Source organism: Hippocampus bargibanti, linkage group LG17, assembly GCF_051943395.1.
Source record: "Hippocampus bargibanti isolate YZ-2025 linkage group LG17, ASM5194339v1, whole genome shotgun sequence".
Lineage (NCBI taxonomy): Eukaryota > Metazoa > Chordata > Actinopteri > Syngnathiformes > Syngnathidae > Hippocampus > Hippocampus bargibanti.
Genome location: NC_142750.1, coordinates 17,276,272 through 17,299,747, shown reverse-complemented (window position 1 = coordinate 17,299,747; position 23,476 = coordinate 17,276,272). Strand labels below are relative to the sequence as shown.

At 40.6% G+C, this 23,476-nt stretch overlaps 2 protein-coding genes and 1 long non-coding RNA gene across 15 annotated transcripts in view; 2 read left to right on the top strand and 1 right to left on the bottom strand.

Moving 5' to 3' along the window:
• mettl22 (methyltransferase 22, Kin17 lysine) overlaps positions 1-7,439 on the top strand; it is a 98,003-nt gene extending 90,564 nt beyond the window's left edge. For 10 of the 13 annotated variants that reach the window (XM_089018897.1, XM_089018890.1, XM_089018892.1 and 7 more), the window contains one exon: positions 791-1,163. The gene's annotated coding sequence lies outside the window, so the exon portion shown is untranslated. Of the gene's footprint in view, positions 1-790; positions 1,164-6,676; positions 6,801-7,099; positions 7,142-7,299 lie in introns of those variants that run through there. The other 3 variants (XM_089018885.1, XM_089018884.1, XM_089018883.1) reach the window with 3 other exon arrangements.
• Positions 1-14,431, bottom strand: part of LOC148886013 (uncharacterized) — a 50,081-nt gene extending 35,650 nt beyond the window's left edge. The window contains exons 1-2 of the long non-coding RNA XR_016118079.1: positions 13,966-14,431; positions 6,660-13,589 (exon numbers count right to left, since the gene is read on the bottom strand). This is a non-coding gene — a long non-coding RNA (uncharacterized LOC148886013). The remainder of the gene's footprint in view (positions 1-6,659; positions 13,590-13,965) is intronic.
• Positions 14,432-14,729: 298 nt separating this feature from the next.
• abat (4-aminobutyrate aminotransferase) overlaps positions 14,730-23,476 on the top strand; it is an 89,759-nt gene continuing 81,012 nt past the window's right edge. Inside the window, exons 1-2 of the mRNA XM_089018902.1 lie at positions 14,730-14,957; positions 23,260-23,382. Coding sequence (XP_088875028.1) covers positions 23,313-23,382 — 70 coding nt within the window. The 5' untranslated portion in view covers positions 14,730-14,957; positions 23,260-23,312. The remainder of the gene's footprint in view (positions 14,958-23,259; positions 23,383-23,476) is intronic.

Sequence of the window (23,476 nt, the reverse complement as noted above, 5' to 3'; positions counted from 1 at the left end):
CCTTCGATGGCTTTTTTGTTCTGGAGAATGGTAGCAATGGTTGACTTAGCATAGCCGTGCTCGGCCACTAAATAACACACACGCACACCTCGTTCGTGTTTTTCAATTATCTCCTTCTTCTCAGCGACGGTGATTTTATTTTGTGTCTTCTTGAGCTGACCACGAGCCTGTGGTGTTTTTGTTTTCGGTCCGATCATAGTAAAATTATCAGCAAAAAGCTCCAAGTAGGCGATCGACGTGTGCATTCAACGAGAGGGGGTGTGGAAATTAGCGCTGGCTGGAGCACTGTTCGGACGTGTGCTTCCGCCGAAGATCACTCCACCAGATCCGAAGGTTGTGTGCTTGATGGACCAGCCGTGGTGGGTGTGTATTATGAAAATAGTGCTTATTATAAGGTTTAAATTTCATAAATTTGACGTTCGTAAGATGAAAGGTTCGTAATATAAGGTGTTCGTAAGTTGAGGTCTCACTGTGTGTATATATATATATAAATATATATATATATATATATATATATGTGTATCTATCTATCTATCTATCTATCTATCTATCTATCTATCTATCTATCTATCTATCTATCTATCTATCTATCTATCTATCTATCTATCTATCTGTCTGTGTCTCTGTCTCTCTTTGTCTGTGTCTCTGTCTCTCTCTGTCTGTGTCTCTGCCTCTATAGCTATCTATATATACATCTATATATACATACACACACACAAGGGTGGGGGGCACAAATTATGTACAGGATTTTACGGTGTGTAATCTCTCTCTCTGTCTCTCCCTCTTTCAGCTTAACATGAAAATGATTGAACAAACCATGGACGTTTCTCTGTCGAGTTCTGACAATACTGATGATGAATATGTTCCCAAACCTGGAGAACAAACAAGTGACAGCTCGGTAGAAGAAACAGAGCAGAAGAAGAAAAAGAGGACAAAAAGACGGAAAGTGCCTTCGACCAACCCACGGAAAATACATGTAACTTCATGTAAAAAAAAGACATGTGACACCTTCTTCTACCCTGGACACGGATAAACCTCATGAATCAAAAAGCTTACACCTGGCCAATTCCTCTAAGCCACAGACACAAAGACGCGTGACTTGTGCCGACTCATCTGACTCAGAACACCAGCAAACAGCTTCGTCCAGTGGTTCTGATATGAAGGTCATGACTTTTAAAAGGAAAACAGATGGTGGCAGGCTCTACAACAAATCTCACTTCTGTGTGTTTTGCTCCAACCCTTACAGAAAAATTGCACGGCATTTGATAACACAACAAAAAGATACCCCATGAAGTGGCAAATGTGCTTCAATTTCCAACTGGCTCCAAAGGGAGAAGAATCTGACTGGATCTTCTCAGAAATAAAGGGAATCATGCCCAATGACGTTCTTCGTGAAGGTCAAGGAATGTTGATACCTCGTCAGCAATCCAAAAAAACGTGGAAGCCAAAGATTACATGCATTGTGTGAATTGTCAGGGCTACTTTATGAGGAGAGCAATGTGGAGGCACATGTGGAGGTGTCACTTAAACATGCATGTGCAAAATTTGAAACCAGGAAAGACTAGGGTTCAGGCCTTGTGTGAATATGCTCAGCCAGTTCCAGATGGTGTAAATCAGGGGTCTCAAACTTAATTGACCCGGGGGCCGCTGGAGGCACAGTCTGGGTGAGGCTGGGCCGCATCAGGATTTGCACAAGAAAAGCACAGATAAAACATTCCAATGTTGTGAAAATCTTTATTTTTAACATACAAAAAAGGACTTAAATGAATAATAATAAATTAACTAATTTTTAATAAAACTATTAATTAATTAATTAATTAATAATAATAAATTAACCAGCAATAAATAAATCAAATGATTATAATATCATAAGGCAGATACAGACGACTGAAAAAAAAACAGGAAAACTAATTATTATAATAAAGTTTCAAATGTCTGTATTCACAGACCTTTAACCTTTAACTTTCTTAACATAAATAAAATATTGAACATGAACTGTCCAAAACATGGCTTCTATTGCCTACTTGTTCAGCTCCACACACAAGTTTCATTTGTATCAATCATGCGGGCCGCACTAACATTAATCTTTTATATCAAGGCGAGCCGCAAAATATTCTTTCGGCGCCCGCATTTGGCCCGCGGGCTGCGAGTTTGAGACCCCTATTGTAAATGAAGTTTTGGAAAATGGTGCTTGCTATGCATCAAGATGCAATCACAAATGCTGTGCGTAACGAAAAGATGATTCTGAAATTTGGGGAACACCTCTTCAATAAGCATGGGCATGATGTCTCAAAACATGACTACATCAGACAGAAGATGCGTGAGACAAGATGACTGCTTCTACAGGGGAAGAAACATGGAAAGCTTCAAGACATGGTGGATTTCTTCATCCAAGTAAATTTCCCTCAAGTGACCGAAGCAGTGAGGAAGGTGGCTGGCTTAAATGAGCAATTAAATGCATTCGAAATACCATCCTTAGCACTTAAGTTAGGCCACAACCTCAGGAAAATTGCAAATATTATTGAATGTGAAGGATTAATCTCAGGTGATGACGATGGCATTAATAATGCACGGTGATAGAGTGCTTATGCACATTAGTAAACATATTACGTTATTTCATGTTAGTTTAGTACATATTATGTTATTGCATGTTCAATTTAGACTACATGGAATAAAGTATCAGTCGAACCGTTGTGAAAAGCAGGATGTAACGAGTATCAAGTTTCAGCCTATGTTCTTCCAACACTGAGTTGTCCGTAGCTGATTGGACAACAGATCGCTGCTGTGGACATTCAAAAAGTAGTCAGAGCGGGAGCTCTTCACTTCTCTTTGTGATCTTTGTTCGTGTGCTCCTGACTTAGCTACTGCCTAGATGAGAGAAGTGCTTTTTCTGTGTCACTAGAATAAAGTAGTTTTTTGTTCACCATCTATCGTTGTCACTGATATTTTGATCACAGAACGTTGAACACTGAACAAGGAGAGAAACAAGAATTTGAAACCAACACACGGGTGTTCAAACAAATCTGTGGCACCAGATGCAGTGAATGCGTGTCCTCAAAGTCCCTCAGAAACCTGCGTGAGGCAAAATGGAATGTTCCACAACTTCTGCCTTTTACCGAAGATGTGAAAAAGATGCATGAGGTATCTTGAGGTCCAAAGACAGGTTTACCAAACAAAACTCAAAGAAGACACAAGTAGGAAACATTGGGGAGAACTTGCAAAAGTTACACTTTGCAAAATTATCATTTTTCAACCGGAGAAGAGAACGGGAAGTTTCTAAGATGCCACTTACTGTGTTTACTTTGAGAGCTACATCGTCGACACATCCGGATGTGGAGCTGGCTTTGTCTGACCTTGAGCGGAAACTGTGTCGGCACTTCCAAAGAATTGAAATACAAGGGCGAAAGGTTCCCATTCTCCTGACACCTGAAGTGCAGGCATCCATGACGTTACTTGCCAATACTCGTCATGAATGTGGGATACTGGATGAAAACACATTATTTTTTTGCAAGACCACAAGCCCCCAGTCACTTCAGAGGATCTAAACTGTGGGGCAAAAAATCTGGAAGCATTGTCTTCCACAAAATTGAGAAAGCACATGGCCACAATGTCCAAAGTTCTCAATTTAAAAGACAACGAAATGGACGAGCTGGCAGACTTCCTAGGCCATGATATCAGAGTGCACCATCAATTTTTATCGGCTTCCGGAGGGGACATTGCAGCTTGCAAAAATTAGCCAGGTACTCATCACTCTGGAAACCGGAACTTTGTCCCAGTTTAAGGGCAAGAATTTGGATGAAATCAACATTGGTCCCCATGGTAAGAACACATCTGCATATTTTAGGAAATAATTACACCCATTTTTTTCTCTGTCAGCTGAAGTTTAGGATTGGATTTGGATTTGCCTTTATTTGTCTCGCAGTGGAGAAATTTACATTTCACAGCAGCAAAGTGATGAAAGGAATGCAAGTAGAAAAACAAAATACATGGGCTGCTGGAAAGGCAGCCACTCGTGCGGCGCCGTCTTGAAGTCAAAAGAACAAAAAAAAAAAATAAATAATATGACAACACAAAGACAGATAGTCATTCAATCTTAAGCACTTTGTGTACCCTCTTTGTTACATGAAGCAGTTCTAGATGAAAGAGGAGAGGATCGAAGCGTCTTTCCACCAGTGGATCAGGGACATCATGGTAGAATGTGCACGTCGACTACAGCTAAATGTTGAAAGCAAACACACAGCTGTAGCATGCATTGACGAAAAGAGATTGTCTCATCACTTCTGTCCCAAAAAAATCCAAAGCGTCCCCAAAAAATCAGAGTGTCGGCGCTCTGCGCTGACGCTCCTTTTCTTCTTATTGCGGGCTCCTCAAGCCATGCATCCATCCAGCCGCAGACTGTCCAACAGCTCCGACCTTTCCGCTGAACAAAGCGGGGCTGTGAAGATGCTGCCCATTACAGGTGCAAAAAAGCACAATGGCCCCGGAGCTGTCCAGCGATGACAGTCGAATGGCAGCGACATTCCTCCCATTCAAAAACAGTACTGGCATATTCATGCTGCCGAAAAAGCGCAACCGCTCAGCACAGTCTCCTCCTTGATGAATGTCTTGGTCAAAATATATCTTTATCTGTGTTTCCTATGTTCCTCAGAAAAACAATGTGTTGACACTGATATTTCAGGCACTGATGATGAAGACGATAGAGATATGACAAAATGTACTCCTACATCAACATCATCGCCACAATCATCTGGTATGTTTATGACATTTTTTTTTTAGGTCAACATATGTTTTGTTCAATGCCTTCCCGAAAATGTAGACCATTGGTGTCATACATGTCAGTATATATTAATGTTGACACAGAAAATAATTGTAAATTCAGAATACTTGTGAATTTCTCCACTGTGAGTCTAATAAAGGGTATTGTAATGTGATCTAATCTAATCTGGCACAAGGAGAGTGACAGGAGTTACAAGCAGTCACTGATTCTGAGACAGCAACGTTCCCACCCGAAATCCAGTTACAGTGAGACCTCAATTTATGAACGCCTTATAATACGAACTTTTCATCATACGAACGTCAAATTTAGGAATATTAAGCCTCATAATAAGAACTATTTTCATATTACACACTTCGGTGGAAGTGTGTATACATAAATACATAATCTTCTGTGGAAGAACACGAAAGCACATGACCTTCGGCTCTGGCGGAGTGATCTTCGGCAACCGAACAGCGCTCCAGTCGACGCTACTTTGCACCCCCCCCCCCTCATTGAATGCACACGTCCATCGCCTCCTTGCAGCTTTTTGCTTATACTTTTACGATTATGGCACCGAAAAAAAACCACCACAGGCTCGTGTTCAGCCCAAGAAGAAACACAATAAAATCACCGTCGCTGAGAAGAAGGAAATAATTGAAAAACACGAACGACGTGTGCGTTTGTGTGATTTAGCGACAGAGCGCGGCTATGCTAAGTCCACCATCGCTACCATCCTTCGCAACAAAGAAGCTATCAAAGGTGCGTCTGTTGCAAAAGGTGTTTCCATGCTCTTAGAGCGACGGTCTCGGGCAATCGAAGAAGTTGAAAAACTTCTGTTAATTTGGATTCACGAAAAGCAGCTATCCGGCGACAGCTTGAGTAAAGCTATTTTATGCCACAAAGCACGGCTAATTCACGCCGATATCGCCATGCGCCAACCTGGAAGTTTGGCGCTTATTCAGGATTTTAAAGCCCGTAACGGATGGTTCGACAACATCTGAGGGCGAGGAGGAGAAGGCAATGTTGGCAAAGTGGAATGATGTGCAGGCTTTTACCGAACAGTTCCATCCAGAAAAGACTGGCTATGACAATCATCAACATGATGAACGATAATGTGATGCCTCAGCCTCGTAACACCTTACAAGTCAGAAAGCAACAGGTGTCAATTAAGAGGTTTTTAATCAGCAAAAAGGATGAGGAGTCTCCAAAGAAGCAAAGAGAAGCCACACCAGAGGTTAAGTTACCAACAGTCCTTCTGTGACTCTCCTTCCATAAGCCATCAATGACCATCAAAAAGGTAAATACAGCTTTATTTTACAGCACAGTTTATTTCTTTAATTACAGTCCTCATGTAATGTGCCTCTCTTTCCAAACAGCAAGTCCCTTTGACCTTCGACCTCCAACGCCATTCCATCAAGTCATCAATGACCATCACAAATGTAAATAAAGTGACTTTATGATACAATGCAGTGTATTTCTTTAATTGCAATACCATAACACATTTATTATGCATAGGATAAGGTAAGTTGTGTGTAGTTTTAAGGCTTATTTAGTTGAAAAGTATATTTTATGGAAACCCGGGAACGGATTATTCCCGAAATACACACTTTTCACCTTACACACTCTGTCTGGGAACCAATTAAGTTCGTAAGTTGAGGGCTCACTGTACGTGTTTGCTGTCGGGTATATTACAGATGGTACACATATGTTGTGTTTTATTTGTACTTACAATAATAATAATAATAATGATGATAATAATAATAATACATTACATTTTAAGCGCCTTTCAAAGCTCTCAAGGACACTTTACAGTCACAGACAAGCATAGGTACTATAATAAATAAAATACAATCACAAATAGAATGCAATAAATAAAATACAATTATAAATAGAAACAAGAGACCTGTTTTTTTTGTGCAGGTAGGTCAGATGGGATGATGCTGCTCGTCAAGGAGGTGCCTGTTCCACCACAGCAAACAAAAGGTAAACTGTTTTCTCTTGGTTCGTGACTGAGTCATCATCTGACAAACAACAGTGGTATGGGTCATAATGTATTGTTATCCTACAAAAAATGATCTATATCTCTTCCTCCTCATAACCTTCTATGGGATATTTAGTGTTGAACAACTTCAAGTTAATGTCGAGTGTGTAAAGAAATCGGAATGGAATCTTTAAAATCATGTTTTCTCAGTAGTAAATAGAAAAGCATTTCTACATGTAATGTGAACACTTACAAAATAAATTGATGCCAATTGCATTCAGACCTGCACTGTGAACATAGCACTGAAGTACATATTCCTTTTGTTGAACTCAATATATTTAATCTGTGTTTACTACTAATAGGTAAATTGGATGGTAGGGCGGAGCTGGTGAAAATCTCTGAAGGTAAACTGTTATCTAGTGGCTTGTGAATATGTTATCATTTGATGTATAAAAACTACAAAACTGTTACAAAACAGACCAATGATGACTTTAGACAACAATGGCCCATGTCTTAACTTTTGGAGGAATATTAATTTACTGTCCCATTTTATTTCGGGAAGGAAGAAGTAAAAATGAAGGTAAAAAAGTGGACAGAAGAAGAAATCCACGCTGTGGAGAAAACCTTGATGGACTCCATCAGGTCTCTCAAGGTTCCAGGCAAAGACGAATTCATGAACTGCATTAAGGCTTCACCAGAAGAATTGAAAGGGAGAACTTGGAAGGAAGTCAAATATTTCGTGAAAAACCGCATTGATAAATTAATGAGAATGACCGCAAAACGCAGTTAAGGTTAGGTTCGAAACTACGGAAAGGTTAGGTTTGGCAGCTGGAACAATGCATGTATTTATGTATTTTATGTGTGTCATGTGTACTTGTTTCTGGCACATTTCAATACAACACAGAGACAATAGCTTTTATTTCAACATATTGAGTGTTTTTTTTTTTTCTTGAATATTTGTCGACTAAACTTCTGGACACATCAATTTTGTCCAGCACTTTTATTTCAATCTTGAACGTTTTACACGCAGTTGTGAATATAAAAGCAATTTGTATTTATTTTCTTACCACAATGTCTTGAATGTTTGAAATTTCAGGTTGATGTATTTCAATTATTAAAAAGATCAGAGGCTGCCATTGAAATTGGTACGTGAGCAGTGTTAATTTACTTGATTCTCTTCAATCTATTTTATAATTGTCATGTTATTTGTTATTTAGTTTTTTTGTTCTTTTGACTTCGAGTGGCTGCCTTTCCAGCAGCTTCTGTACTTTGCTTTTCTACTTTCATTTCTTTCATACCTTTGCTGCTGTGAAATGTCAATTTCTCCACTGTGAAACTAATAAAGTCAAATCCAATCCAATTAAAACATTGTCATTTAGGTCCGATCTGCACAGGTTGTTAGTCAGTATGTAATTAAAACACATTACCATAGACAAGACCATACATTAAACATACAAATCTAAAAACTACACAAAGAGCACACCAAGTGTTGGAACTCAGCACATTTATGAAACAAAAATGTGCTCGCAGCACCAATGGGATGTAATTCACAGATAAATAATAAAGAATATCACATTGAAAAGTCCAATACTGGATGCAGTCAAACTTTTGGTTGTGACAGAACCTGGCAGACCTACATCTGGTGCTTGATTATTCTGTCGGATATCATGTCAGAAAATGGGAGGGAGCTTGCATGTGAACAAAATATTTCACAATTTATGTGTTCAAAATTTAGAATTGTCACAAAATATACGATCATGGCTCCCGCAAAACACAATTGGTGACCTGAAAGGCTCTAAATATTGTCTCTTGAAAAAAATAAGCGCCACCTGCTGGTAGTTTTGGTTTGACATGATTCGTTAAGTCCCCACGGAGTTACGAAAAATATCGAAAAATTAAATCAAGAATTATGCCATTTTAAAGTGATTTCTGAGTGAGCACAGGCTAAAAAATATTTGGGTCCTAAAATCTAATTTTTATGAGTTTCATAAATTATTTTTTCATGTTTAAAATTGGGTTCCCACGGGTCAAACCTTTTGCACACCATGTCCCTACCATGTAGCAAAACGTGTGTGTGTGTGTGTGTGTGTGTGTGTATGACTAGTCTTGTGAGGACCACTAACATTTTATACCCTACGTATTGGATTGGATTGAATTTGCCTTTATTAGTCTCGCAGTGGAGAAATTTACATTTCACAGCAGCAAAGTAGTGAGGACATTTTTGACAAGTGAGGACCTTTTGGCCGGTCCTCACAAGTTCTTCATTCTAAAGGCTTCTAGAGGGTCTATATATGCATCCGTTAAAGTTTCAGAGAGGTCCTCACAAATTCACCCAATATTATTTTTTAGTGTGTATTTCCATTTCACTTGTATCCACACACTTTTTACTCACTCTGTGTGTGTTTATGTGTGTGTGCGTGGTTAATGGGAGGAAAAAGTTCATACCACAAAAAATAAAAAAATATTTTGACCGAATTCATAACAGGGGTGAGGACTTTGAATGTATCAATTCAGAAACCTCACTCCTGCTGTTATTTCAGTTGCAAGTCCACTTTTTATTTCTTTGTTTTTAAGAAGTTGAAGTGACAAATGGGGTGACATTGAGTGTTCAAATGAATCACTAGTTATTCTCGAAACTTAGCAGCAACGGTGGTGCTCACTCCATATCTGGAGTTATCCGGACCTCACAAAATATTTGAAACAGGAATGCGTGTGTATATGTGTGTGTGCGTGTGCGTGCGTGTGTGTGTGTGTGTGTGTGTGTGTGTGTGTGTGTGTGTGTGTGTGTGTGTGTGTGTGTGTGTGTGTGTGTGTGTGTGTGTGTGCGTGTGTGTGTGCGTGCGTGCGCGTGCGTGCGTACAGACTTCTTCAGCTTCAATCGAACCGGGGTGTGTGTACAATTTTTGATCAATTCTCATTACAATGCTTTCCAACTATTAGGTGATTGCACAAGTACACACATTTACCAATTTATAAGAGATAAAAACTATCTCTGGTCTTCAGAAACTGTGAAACTGAATTGTTTCTGACAGTGTAGTTATTGGGCAGCATTAAATAAAGAATTCATATTACAATCTGTGTATCAAACATGTTCTGCTCTTTTTTTTGTTAGAAAATAAGCAAACTGGGTCTCAGATATCTTGGGAAATTGACCCTGAAGACAAACATCAGAGAGACTTGGAGGCAAGCAAAGTTGTCTTTCTAGCGAGGAAAGTGCTCTGAGACATGCCTCACTTCACAATATCAGAACAACTCTGCAGTTTACCGGGGACCGTAACAGCCCCTTGGCATCTCTAAAAAAACATGCTTGTCTCCTTACTTTCATCCCGGCTGGGATACTGTCATGCATTTTACTTTGGAGTTAGCAATCCTTCATTACGCGCCTCCAGTTGGTCCAGAATGCTGCTGCTTGCCTTTTGACTAGTGCTCTTACATCCCTTCACTGGATCCCTATACATTTTAGAGTTCGGTTAAGGGCATATTGTTTGTTTTGAAATCTTTAAATGGCCTTGCTCCATCTGACCTGTGTGAATTCTTCCGCAGTCGACACACCTGGCTGGTAGACGAGTAAATTTGACAAATCGTATGTCGCGCATGGCTTCCCTGTGACTTAGGTGGGAGACAGGGTGCCAAAAAAAATGTTGGCATGTTGGCATTGAGCTTGTAGCTCAATAACCCGCTTGAGTTATTTTTTTTTAAGCAAAATGTACCTAATGCAATAAATTATCTCATAAGGAGTTCTGTCAAATGGAAATTCCTTAATCCGGAAAAAAATCATATGTATTATTTTTTTACCATTAAATGACAGCAAAAAAACAATTCCCTAAATACAAAATTCCCATATTTGGAACACAAAATTGTGTAATTTCATCCACGATAAACGGAAAAAAAGTTGTCCGTTTTGCCATTTTCCTTGGCAGTGACGTAGTTGTCTACGCACAAAGACAAACCGGGCTGAACTAGGGGCAGACGGGACAAACACTTTAGGTATACAATGGCGAACCGGTGCTGGAGTCAGGGGCTCGCCTGGCAAAAAGGGGAAAGAAGGTGCACCCGAAGCTTCAGGCAGAAATTCACAGTGAATGCATAGTGGCTGACCGAGCACTAACTCTGCCGGAGCAGCGTTAAGGTCTTCTTTCAACCCGAGCAGGACCCACGGAAGACGGCTGTCATTTAGTTCCGTTTATTTTGTATTTCGAGGCACCAGTAATTTAGGTGACGCAATAAACTTACCCACATTGTACTGTTGCATCATGTTTTCTTTGTTTTTATTGTGTTGTACACTTGCATTTTGCCGATTCAGACTATTTTGTGAATTTGTCTCACTTTACGTATATCCTTCTTCGCTCAGTTTAAGACACTCTGCTCTTTCTCATACGCTCATAACGACTGTCTTATGCTTGGATGCCATAATTATTAAATTACTAGAACTACCTAATACAACTGCTACACTACACTAAACAACGCACAATTTCGAAAGCAAGCTTATGTGGACAAGTTGGGGATTTCCCATCATAGCGCGCATCATCCTCTGGGCAAGTAGCCTCCACTCGCAAAATTGATGTCCAGTGAGCCGTATACTTCGATTGACAACACTGTACAATGCGGTAGTCTGCCACGAGCGAGCGGCGTAGGCCACCTTCAACATAAAAGCGAAACACAGAGTGCTGCACAGCAGTGGTTTGCATGAAAAAAAGTACATGAACGTTTTTTTGGCTTTCAGGGAAGGATCACGTTCACCCAGGAACAATAAGAACTCTCGGAACGGTGCCAAAAAGCGTTCTCAAGTGTATATAGAAACAGTAAAAAGTGATTCTACTTTAATTTCAGTACAAATTCCACTTCTATATTTCAAATGATTATTACTTACTTAGTGACCACATGACTTCTTTACTGACACATTGACCTGCATGCTAACATGTTGATATTTTTCGTCAATTTTTAAAAACGTCTAAAGGGGAGAATCCGCATTATCCCTCAACCAGAATAACATTCAGGGAAACTAGAAGTCACACCAGTGTGTGACGACGCTCGAGTGCAAAAAAAGGCAGGACTCGAGCGACGGGTTTTGGCGAAAGGGAAGGACCCGAAATACACGACGTGACAGGCTTGGAAGGAGCAAGAGTCTTTACTGAAACATGCATCGAAAATAACAAACAGGGAAGAGTGGAGGAGGATAACTAAACAATGGCAGACCTGGTAACACGGTAGTGGTGACGGCAACATACAAAAGTACTCCGACGGAGAATGGTAGTGAGCGGTAGGCAGATATAGGCAGAAGGCACAATCAGTGAATGACAATCAGCTGTGGGAAACCAGGTGAATGATGATTGGAGGGGCCGTCTCCTGGGAGTGGCGGGGGAGGTGACAGGAGGGGCGGGGCGCGCCCAGGATGGCAACGAGATGTGACAAGTGTGTGTGACTTTGATCGCTGTCAAAGGACCGGATGTGGCGTTGTGGCTGGGTTGCCAGAATCGCTCAATATTACAGGGTTTCACAAAATGTGGATACAACATCATTGCCTCGTGATGCCTCATTTTTCCATCATTAGTTGAGAAGCTTTTATTTTGAAGGTGGCCAACAATGTACAGTGTCAATCGAAGACTCACTTGACTTAAATTTTGCGAGTGGAGGCTGGCTTGACCACAGTCACATTAATGGTAAGTATTATCACAAAATTACTTTAAAGAATACATTCAGAGGCTGATTCTACTGACATTTGTTGAAATCTTTTTTGTTGTTGAAATTGTGGCTCTCATGGAATACATTTCAAAACAAGAACCGTAATCATAAAAAGCATCGGACTGAAAGAAACAAGAATAACTATGATGAGATCGACAAATACAAAACCTGGGCAAGAGGAGTGGCAAGGCATGAAATTCACCGGCAAACAAATGTCAATATGACAGTCCGCTTATAAATGAAATGTATTATTATTATTATTATTATTATTATTATTATTATTATTATTATTATTATTATTATTATTATTATTATTAAGCCAAATCCCGCCCCCTGCTACTGCACTCGAAACATGACAATAACATGACAACATCAGGAAAGAGCAGTACACGGGTCCACCAAAAATGCATTACAATATCCGACTGATGACTCCCCGTTCTCTAGATAACATCACTCAACTGAAATTATTGAACAAGAGCATTGTCATGAGGCATGTTATTTGTGGTCTAATTATCAAGTTCAGTGGATTGCATTGAAAAACCTCAATTATGATCAAAATACTTCTAGTCTTACTCAAAAGCTGATGAGCCAAGTTTAATTCACTTTAATTCACCTCTATATGCATTTTCATGTTTGATAGTGAATTTATGAAATTAATATGCCAGAAGCACTTTAGATCAGTTCACAAACTTTGCATAGCATTCAGAATAATGTATTTTTGGAAAAAAACACAGTATGACCAGAGATGTAGGATGGTTGGCTGGAGGAGAAACTATCTAGGAGGTGAAACTCCTTGACGCTTATCTCTCCAAAACTTTCGCGTAATAGTTGTATTAAGTTCATCCTGTCTACTTGATATCTAATTTAAAACAGATTCTTTTCTTCCAGACAGTGTATTGTAGGTGTTCAAATACCTGACATATTTTGGCGTATACTTCCGCCTTCGTCAGAGTGTCATGGATGTTGTTGTGACGCGCCTTTTTTTCAGCTGGTGTTGCTATGAGAGTGTGACCTACCTGTCAAATCTGACAGGCAGGTCACGCCCCCAGCTGACCCGAAGAAAACAAACAGCGCTGGATCAGGGAGGCCATTGAAATCCGGAAGTCAGAACCAAGGACCATCAACAGGGATGAGGGAGTTTACATGCTCTCTACCACCTGGAGCAGTATCCTGGAGGGACGAGCGGACAAAACATGTCAGATATTTGAACACCTACAATACACTGTCTGTAAGAAAATAATCTGTTTTAAATTAGATATCAAGTAGACAGGATGAACTTAATACAACTATCTCATGCGGGTTTACTTTCACTGCCAGACACAACAACAGACCAGCATAAGACACTTTATATCAGCAAATAATCCATGCTGTTTTATATATGTTTAATAAAGACCAACATTGTGGTGTCCCTTTCATTATTTGCTATTAATTATTGTGCTGAAAGTTGAAGTTGAACTTCGTTGTATTAAGTTCTTCCTGTCTACTTGATATCTAATTTAAAGCAGATTATTTACTTACAGAGAGTGTATTGTAGGTGTTCAAATACCTGACATGTTTCGGCGTATAGTTCCACTTTCGTCAGGGTGTCCGCCGCCGGTACAGTCTGTAAGTAAAGAATCTGAATTTGAACTTGTTGAACACAACAACTTGAAGTTGTTGAAGTTGAACGGCATTGTTTACTCATCACTTTTGGATGAATAAAGTACAATATTGCAATGGTCCTCAACCCTGAACGAAAATTGTCTCTTTATTGTTTAAAATTAACATAATTTCAATGCTCGTCGACGAGTGTTATTATTATTCACTATTGAGCTCACTACACTTAGCGTGGGATCAGTTGCCATTTAGTGACAGTGTGGATCAACCGTAAATGGTTTTCTCTGTGTGCCACCTCCACATACACTCGCGAATTAGGTTTAGCGGTGTTCAAATGGATTGATGGATCGATGTTTAAACCTTAAAATTCTGAAGGTTAGCCATTTCGTTTACCTGACATTATTATAAAAAAACATTATTTTATTTTGTTTTTTTTTAATTCCATTTTGTACCACAAAGGTTAGTTAGGGCATTGAAGTTACAAATATCCAGATTTGCCCATTTAAAATTTTCCAAGCACCCCCAAAAGTGGGTAGGCGCTTTGTCATGTACAGACGAAATCGCTGAAAAATTGCTCGAGAACGCGCTGACCACTAGAGGGCCATACGTATGTGAAATGCAAAGTGGGACAGCAGCCAATCATACGCGGGAGTGGAGGGGGCGTTTGCATAGGGAGCTGAGGACGTATCTCGGTACCATATAACCCAATAATCACACCGCATTTGAAACGGTGTGATCAAACAGAACTATTTTCTCCAGACTACTTGGCAGCGGAGACACTCAAGTTAATTCACCCAATCACCAGTACAAAACCACAAAGACGAGAAACAGGAAGCTTGTTCTTCCCGAAGCGACGAGCGCGGCGGCTGACGAGACTGCGCGCTGTGGTCGAGCGCTGTGCAGGTGACGCTCAACGCCCGGATCTAAGTCGTCCGATCACCGGTAAGTGTTTGAACCGTGCATGCGCCGTTGGCTTCTGAGGCGACTTGGCGTTGCAGCAGCCCGCAGTGTGCGTCACTCCTCCAAGTCGAGGTTGATCAGGTGACTGCAGCGTCCATATCAGAAGTACAGCTGATGATGAGCATGCAGGAATACTGTTACCTATTGGACGACCCTGGGCAACTGACCGATATTCTCTACTCATTCGTAACAGCTCAAGTGTGAGCCAGTCAGATCCAGTTGGAACCAAATTTTAAAGAGGACCACTTCCGAATAGTTAAGCCCCAAAATAGAAACTCTTGAAAACAAGTTATAAAGACATTAACCAGGGTACTGTAAAGTATCACCACATAGTATAAGTATGATTAAATCCCGATCAGTGTTGCTGAAATTTAACAAGTTTTATTGCATCAAGACTAAGTTGCTTTGCCCGTTCAGTGACTTCTTGACCCAATTTGGTATATACTGCAGGACATAAAAAAACACACGCACAGACGCGCATATATATATATATATATATATATATATATATATATATATATATATATATATATATATATATATATATATATATATATATATATATATATATATATATATATATAGTTGTGTTTTTTTTTCGTAAACAGTGCCGTGACACCCTTGTAAAACCATTAAGAGGGAGCAGCCTTCTAGCTGTGCTGTTTGGTATACCCCCACTCCAGCCAAGATTACACAACAGTCCAGTTGTGAATGCACTTTCAGGTCACAGGACTACCCCTCGACTTCATTGTCATGGGCCAAAGAAGTAATATGGTGATGTACCGTATGTATAATTCTGAGCCTCTGGTGTGGTTCATTGTAACCTGATATACCTGTATTTACATTTGGGTCTTGTTTTCTTTGAATGATTGCTCACTTTTAAAATGTATAACATTGAAGAACAATTATTACATCTGCATCTATTTGTAAATGTTAAGAAAATACAAATGTGTCATCCATTTGGGCAAGTAATCACACTGCGATATAATTGGAGCAAAGCAAAATAAACACTGCAGCTGTAGGAATTGTGTGGGAATTTGTACTCAGTCAATAATTTTTTCGAGTACTGATTAATTTTTAGAAGGTGCAGGTCCTTCTTTTGTCATGTACAATATACAACGAAATGTGGGTGTGAACCAACCTAAAAGTGCCACTGTAGTTTGATGTGAATAACATCAAGTATGTAAATAATTTACACTCCACAAAGTTGCAACCATTGATTAATCCTTTTTTCCCTGTGATTTGAAGTACCATTAAACTCAGTCCTGCAATGGCAAATTGCTTCTGCACTTCTGCCTCCAATTTATCACAGTTCATAGCTCAATAGGAAACACTAATGTTTTCAACGGTAAACAAACAAAATATATTCATTCAACCATTTTCTGAACCGCTTTATACTGACTAGAGTCATGCGGGTTACTGAAGTATATCTCAGCCGGCATCAGGAAGTAAATGAGGGCTGCCAGCTGAGATCACCGGGTACACAGAGATGACCAACCAACACAAAATAATTTGCACGTTTGAATTATGTGTTGAATGATGTACCCAATTGTGTCCAGAAGTCACTGAGTGGGATAATGCTTATTAAGCATGGGCAGTGGGCAGGTCTGTTTGATCTGTGATGGGGTTAGGCGTCCCATCCACCACGAGTCTCCCTGTCTAAGTGAGCATGCAGTAGACAGTAGGTTATTGTGGGGCTTGTCTACCTACGCATGTAAAGCCTGGACCCAGCAGATTGCGTGGAGGAAACCACTAGACTGGTTCAACAGGCATGAAGGTGGGCCCAGCAAAGCGTTGTGGAGCGCAAGTAGGGCACAGTGAGACACGTAGAACACTGTGGTCATCCACTGCATCCCGACCCATCCCCAGTCGTCTTGACTCTGTCTTGCCACTGAATTCAGATGGGCTGGGACGAGAGAGTGAGGCAGACGACATTGCGCAACTCTCCACTTGAATCATACTCACGCGCAAGTCATCTTCCTCCCACCCCCCATTCCCATGAAGCTGTTCATCTCTTGCCAAAGAGCACAAACACCAAGCTTAAAGCAGACATGTTCTAAGCCTGGTCCAAATGTGGCCCGTGGTTAATTTTCATTCGGCCTACAGCCTCCATTATAAAATCAATAAAGTCTGCCCCACATGTAGAATTAATACATTGCTCAGTAGCACTGTTACCTGCGTGTGCTGCTATTTAGAGGCTCAACAAGTTACAGCAAATCAGCATATGAGTAATTGACTGAATGAGCCTCCCAATCTTCTAAAATTGCGACAATTAATAGAATAGTCACAAAGATAGCCAGTGAGTAAAACTAAGATCAAGTCTGTATCATATCGAGTCAATTGCCAAAGAGTACAAGTGAGTTTTGAGACGGGTTTTAAAGGTGGGCAGTGAGAGGCCTTGCTGTGTGAAATTTACAATCCACAGCAGCAAAATCGAAAGGGATGAGGAGTGGGGTCAAAAGATAAAACAAAGTATTCTATGTACAAAGTATACAAAGTAAAAAAATATTTTAAAGAATAAAAAGCATATTTGAAATATGTAACAGTATCCACCCGACACAAGGTGGCTATGCTATTTACAATTCATGAGATGAGTTTTTTTTGGCGGAATCTCTCCTTCTTGCAGTGCGGGTGTAACAAACCATTTTTTTTTTCAAGCGGCGGCATCTCTCCTTGCAGTGTAACAGTCTGTTGAGAACAACACCCAGGTACTTGTAGGTGGTCACCCTCTCAATGTCCGTACCCTGGATTTTCAACGGTGTAGGACTTTTTCCTGCAGAAATCCACAACCAACTCCTTGGCTTTCCTGGGGTTAATCTGGAGGTGATTCTGCTGCCACCAGTCCACAAAGTCCTTTGTCAGTCCCCTGTACTCCCGATCATCTCCCTCTGTAATGAGGCTGAAAATCGCTGAGTCATCGCAGAACTTTTAAAGGTGGCAGGAGTGTTGTAGCTGAAGTCCGAAGTGTAGAGGGTGAACAAGAACGGTGCCAGGACTGAGCCCTGCAGCGCCTCAGTGCTGCAGAGAAGCCTGTCCGACTCACAGTTCTTTGCCCTCACATACTCTGTCCGGTTTGTGACTTAATCTATAATCTATAATAAATAATAATAATAATAATAATAATAATAATAATAATAATAATAATAATAAATTTCATTTTAAGTGCCTTTCAAAGCTCTCAAGGACACTTTACAGTCACAGACAAGCATAGGTACTATAATACATAAAATACAATCACAAATAGAAAAAATAAAATACAATTATAAATAGAAACAAGAGAAAGAGCTACACAGAAAATGCTATTTTCAAAAGGTGGGTTTTGAGATGGGATTTGAAGGTCGGGAGAGAATCGATGTTATGAATCTTGGGAGGAAGTGAGTTCCATAGCTTGGGGGCAGAGCAGCTGAAAGTTCTGTCCCCCATTGTGCTGAGACGGATGGGGGGCACCCCCAGTAGGTTGGGATGGATGTGTTGAAGGCACTGGAGAAATCAAAGAACATGATCCTCACAGTTCTCTCAGTTCTCCAGGTGCAACAGCGCCGAGTGGAGGAGGTAGATGATGGCGTCCTCCACACCGAGGCTAGGTAAACGGTAGCGAGTGTTGAGCTCGCCAGCAGTCGCAGTAGGGCGAGAACAAGTCTTCATCAGGTGAGATGTCAGCACCACCTGTCTGTAGCTGTTGAGTTCCTTTGGGTGGGCCATCTTGGGCACTTGGACCAGGCATGACGTCATACCTGTCAACCTCCACGGCTCCCTCCCCTTACAAACTGTCGTATTTTTCCTTACAAAATACAAAATAATCTTACACCATATTTTTCTCAAACGTGTTTATTTATGTTGTTTAACATGTTATATTGTACATGTGTTTCATTATATCATTTTGTACATATTCTTAATAAATGATGAAATTACAAGTGTTGCTTAATTACTAGAGTTCTCTATTGTATGCCACTGTCTACTGCTCTGCTTTCACTTTGTTCACATGTGATCGGAATGATGCAATTGGTGCCTTCCTCACTTTCATCCTCCTCTGTTAGTTCCTTAGTTGTGCGGTTGTGACAGACAGGCAAGAAACAAGAGTCAGACAAGGTGTCGCTTGAGAGTGCAGTTTGTTGCTGGAAGCTGGTCATGAGAGCGGGCAGGGAAGAGAGGTCCACAGTGAGAAAGGGTGCAAGGTGGTGTTGACAGTGGGGCAGGGGCGACAGACGTCTGGTCAAACCGGTTGAAAAAGTGGTTTAATTCATCTGTCCAGTCCTTGTAATCTCATTCAATATCATTGGGCTTTTGTGGCCTGAAGATGTTTTTTGAGACACAAGTGGCATTGGTGGCTTGTATGTGCTCCTACATTTTTATCTGGTAGGCCTTTATCCCCTCTCTGTTCTTTCTCCTCAGCTGGATCTGCATTGCATTCGGCTGATCTCTATTGTTTGACACGAAAGCCCTTTTCTTCTCCTTCAGGAGGGCCTTTATGTCGGGAGTATTCCACGGTCATTTGAAACTCCGCACAGTTCTGATGGGTACGGTATTTCTTTCAGAAAAGTTTTAGTCATCCATGATGGTGTCGGTACACCGTCACAGCGATGATGTGTGAGAACTCCCATGGAAGATAATGTGGTCGGAGGCTAATGACGAGCATCGCAATGTCCCGAGTGCAGACTTTCTCTTTGATCGTGATTTGCTCAGGATTGCATTATCTGTCGTTCACAAACACAGCAATTCACCATCCTTTCTTCTTACCGCTCCCTGCATTCATGTCTGCATATCGATGAAAAGGTTTCTTGAGCCGTCATCTGTACTTCTTTGAAGGTGTCGGACGTTTCGCTTCTTATCCAAGCCTGTCTGCACATACGAGTTGGAAGCCCTCCAACTCAGCCTGTGTCTCTGCCATGATTGGCTACAGCCATGTTTCCGCAAGGAGCAGCAAACTGGTTTCACCGTACTTCTTTCAATGTTGCATTAGCGCCGCTAACTCGTCCACCTTGTGCGGGAGCGATCCCACATTCCCCATAAATGACGGACAGGATCACATGTCAGTATCTTCTCCTCCTCTTGCGGCGGTCCCTGCCGGCCCGACATCGCCGTTTGCTGCTCTTCAGCCCGTCGGGAATGTCTGCTCTGGCGGCCACTAGCACTCTATTAGCTGGTTTCGACTGTAAACAATGGGATCCCACATGCGAGTGGTTTCCCCGTTCATAGTAGTGGCAAAAAATATATATAATAATAATGGAGATGAGCAGAAGTAAAGATGCGCATCCCCTCCCCATAGGTTTCGAAACAAAAATACACAAAATACGATCGGACAATACTTGACTAAGCCCCGAAAACACAAATGACACTTAATATTGAGGCATTTATTTGCTAATGATGCCAGCATTGTGAATCTAGTCATTTTTTAAATTATTGTGGCTCTTAAATGAAGGTGGCCACAAATAAACTAACCACCACAGGCTGCCGGAATTGCAGAAATGGAAAATAAAAATAAAATAGCCCATTAAGTATTGCTCTTTATATGATATGGCAATCTTGTGACTATGTCTGTCTATGTCTGTCTATGTCTGACTATGTCAATATTGCCGTTTTCATTACATCTCTATTCATTACTGTGTTGTTAGCGTCCAGCCATGTGATTTATTTCCTCCCCAGCAGATTCCTTTTGTATATGAGAAAACGGTGTTTTTTTCAGCGCCAAAGCGTGGACAAAGTACGCTCTGAAAAAATATGTGCTCAAGTTCAAAGTCTGAAGTGCAATTTTAAGTTCAGAAAAACAGAAACTTTTACTTCAAACACACCTCAAATAGTAGAATCAAAATCCTTTTTTGATTGACACTCCCAGCGCCAATATTTCTGGATCCTGAAGCCGTCTCATCCCCTATTTTATAACTGTTTTAATCAAGTTCCCACTTGTTGTGTGGCGTCACTCAGATTATGCTTTTGGCAGTGACACTCGAGACACACAGCGCGATTGTATTGTAGTAACACAGCTTGTATCTTCATCTTTAAAAGGTGCTATTATTCCGCTGTACTGCAGATCTTATTTTCTTTTCATGCAACACACAAAAAACATTGCTCCGAAGTATATGAAGATCCAGTCTTGCGTAACACTCTCTAAACCAGTTTTATCCAGTTCACAAGGTGTTGCCATGTAACCGGCTGTGTGATATGTGTGATAATCAGTTTGTCCACCGTGTGAAAGTAGAAAGCTGGACTTTTCCCCGATTTCCTTACCAGTATTATATAAGGACCCCAGAGATAAGAGTAAACACACTATTTTTTTCATCTTTGTTATCGATTTTAAAATAAAACATTTTTTTTTTTATCTCAGTGTCAATGCAGTTGACATACATGCACTTGGAGCTCCGTACACCCTTATCTAAGCCACACTGCACATTATTCTCAGATTACAAATAAAACTCAAATTGAGCCAAATCTATGTGAGAGAAAACAGGCATTTGTAGATCACCAAAATGCAAAAACAAAGTTCATTGCATAAGGACAAATGGGGTAATAAATTTAAGTGCATTAAACAGCAGATTGCAGATTCAGGATATGATATTCTTAAAGACTGTTTGAAATGTGGTCTGATTGGCCTCACTTTTTCTCACAATGTCGTTCTTCCACAACACAACCTGACAAATTGCCTTTATTTTTCTTCTTCATTGGCATAGAGGGCGGACCAATAATCAAGTGGTTAATAATAATACTAATAATAATAATAATAATAATAATAATAATAATAATAATAATAATAGGAAGGAGAAGAAGAATGTAATGTAAATTTCTCCACTGCGAGACTAATAAAGGCAAATCCAATCCAATCCAATCCAATCCAAGAATACATTCAGTCTTCACAGTCAGGAGGTCTTGGGTTAAATCCCCGCTGTGGCCTCCCCGTGTGGAGTTTGCATGTTTTCTCCAGGCTTCGTGGGTCTCCAGGCCCTCCGGTTACCTCCCACATTCCAAAAACATACATTGCAGGCTGTCTCTCTGTGTGAATGTGAGCGTGAATCGTTGTTTGTTTCTGCTTGCCCTGCGATTGGCTGGCAACCGGTCATCCTCCTTGCCACCCAAATGCAGCTCGGATAGGCTCCATCACCACTCGCGACACAAGTGAAGATTAAGCTGTCCGGAAAATGAATGAATGAAAACCATATCACGTGCTGTTAAACAAGTTTTGCTTTTCATGAGTCGAGCACGGGATGTTACATTGGTCAAGTGATTTAATTTTGACAGACAATTTTTATGCACCCCTTGACTTCCAAACTTTTAGGTTTACGACCGTTAAATTTATGAACATTTTACCTTGGCAGACGAAGTATTTTTCGGTATACACACGGAGCTGCCACAATGAGTGATGTGTCGTTCGCGAACGAGCCCGTTCTCCTAACAAGAAAATGGCAGCCAGCTTGTTTTGGTCCTCTATTCCCCACCCCCAGTCGTCGGTTAAAACCATTTGATCGGTCAAGAACGCAGTAGTGAGGAGGTGGGGGTTACAGACAGAGAGTGAAGCCATTCTCCAAAAAACAAAATGGCAGCCGATATTTTTTTGTCCTCTATTCCCCGCCCCCAGTTTTCGGTGAAAGTGGCGTGATTGGTCATGAACGCAGCAGTGAGGAGAGGTGGTTTAAATATTAAAGAGACGACCGAGAGAAAGTGACAAAATGGATAAAAAACTGTGAAATTTGGACTCGTTTCAACTTTGATAGTTCAAAGGCAGAGACTGCAAGGTGTAAACTACCATCAATCAGGCTCCGCAAATAACCCGCACAAGCCATCTGTACACTTGATGCAAAAAGCTATCAACCCAGCTAAACAGAATACATTTGATGAGGATAAAATTATCACAGAGAAAGCACCGACAACATTTATTCCTCAAGATAGTGAAGAACAAGGCTACGTTCCTCATCAAGTGTTTAATGCTGGTGATACTCCATTCCATCAAGCCATCAACGACCATCACAAAGGTAAATAAAATGACTTTATTATACATTACAGTTTATTTCTTTAATTATAATACCATAGCACTTTTATTATACACAAAATAAGGTATATTTTGTGTAGTTTTAAGTCTTAGAAAATTAGAAATTAGAAAATTAAGTTTTATGGGGACCTGGGAACGGATTATTCTCATTTTAATGGTTTCCTATGGGAAATTAATTTTTGAGATACACACATTTCGCCTTACACGCTCTGTCTGGGAACCAATTAAGTTTGTAAGTCAAGGTATCACTGAATCCATATATGTTCAAGCCCTTACCCTCCCTCTCCCATCGTCTACTCCCATCAGGTGACCTGATAAAGGTAGCCGCTGCCTTGCTCGGATTTTATCCGACTCCCGTCATGGCATACTCAGTGATCAGCCATCGTCTTGCGCTGTCCCTCAACACTAACCTACGCCTCGGTGTTTCAGGTAAAATGACACAAACTATCCATCCATTGATCTTCCGCCACTTATCCGGGGTCGGCTTGCAGGGGCAGTAGCTTTAGTAGAAAAGCCCAGACTT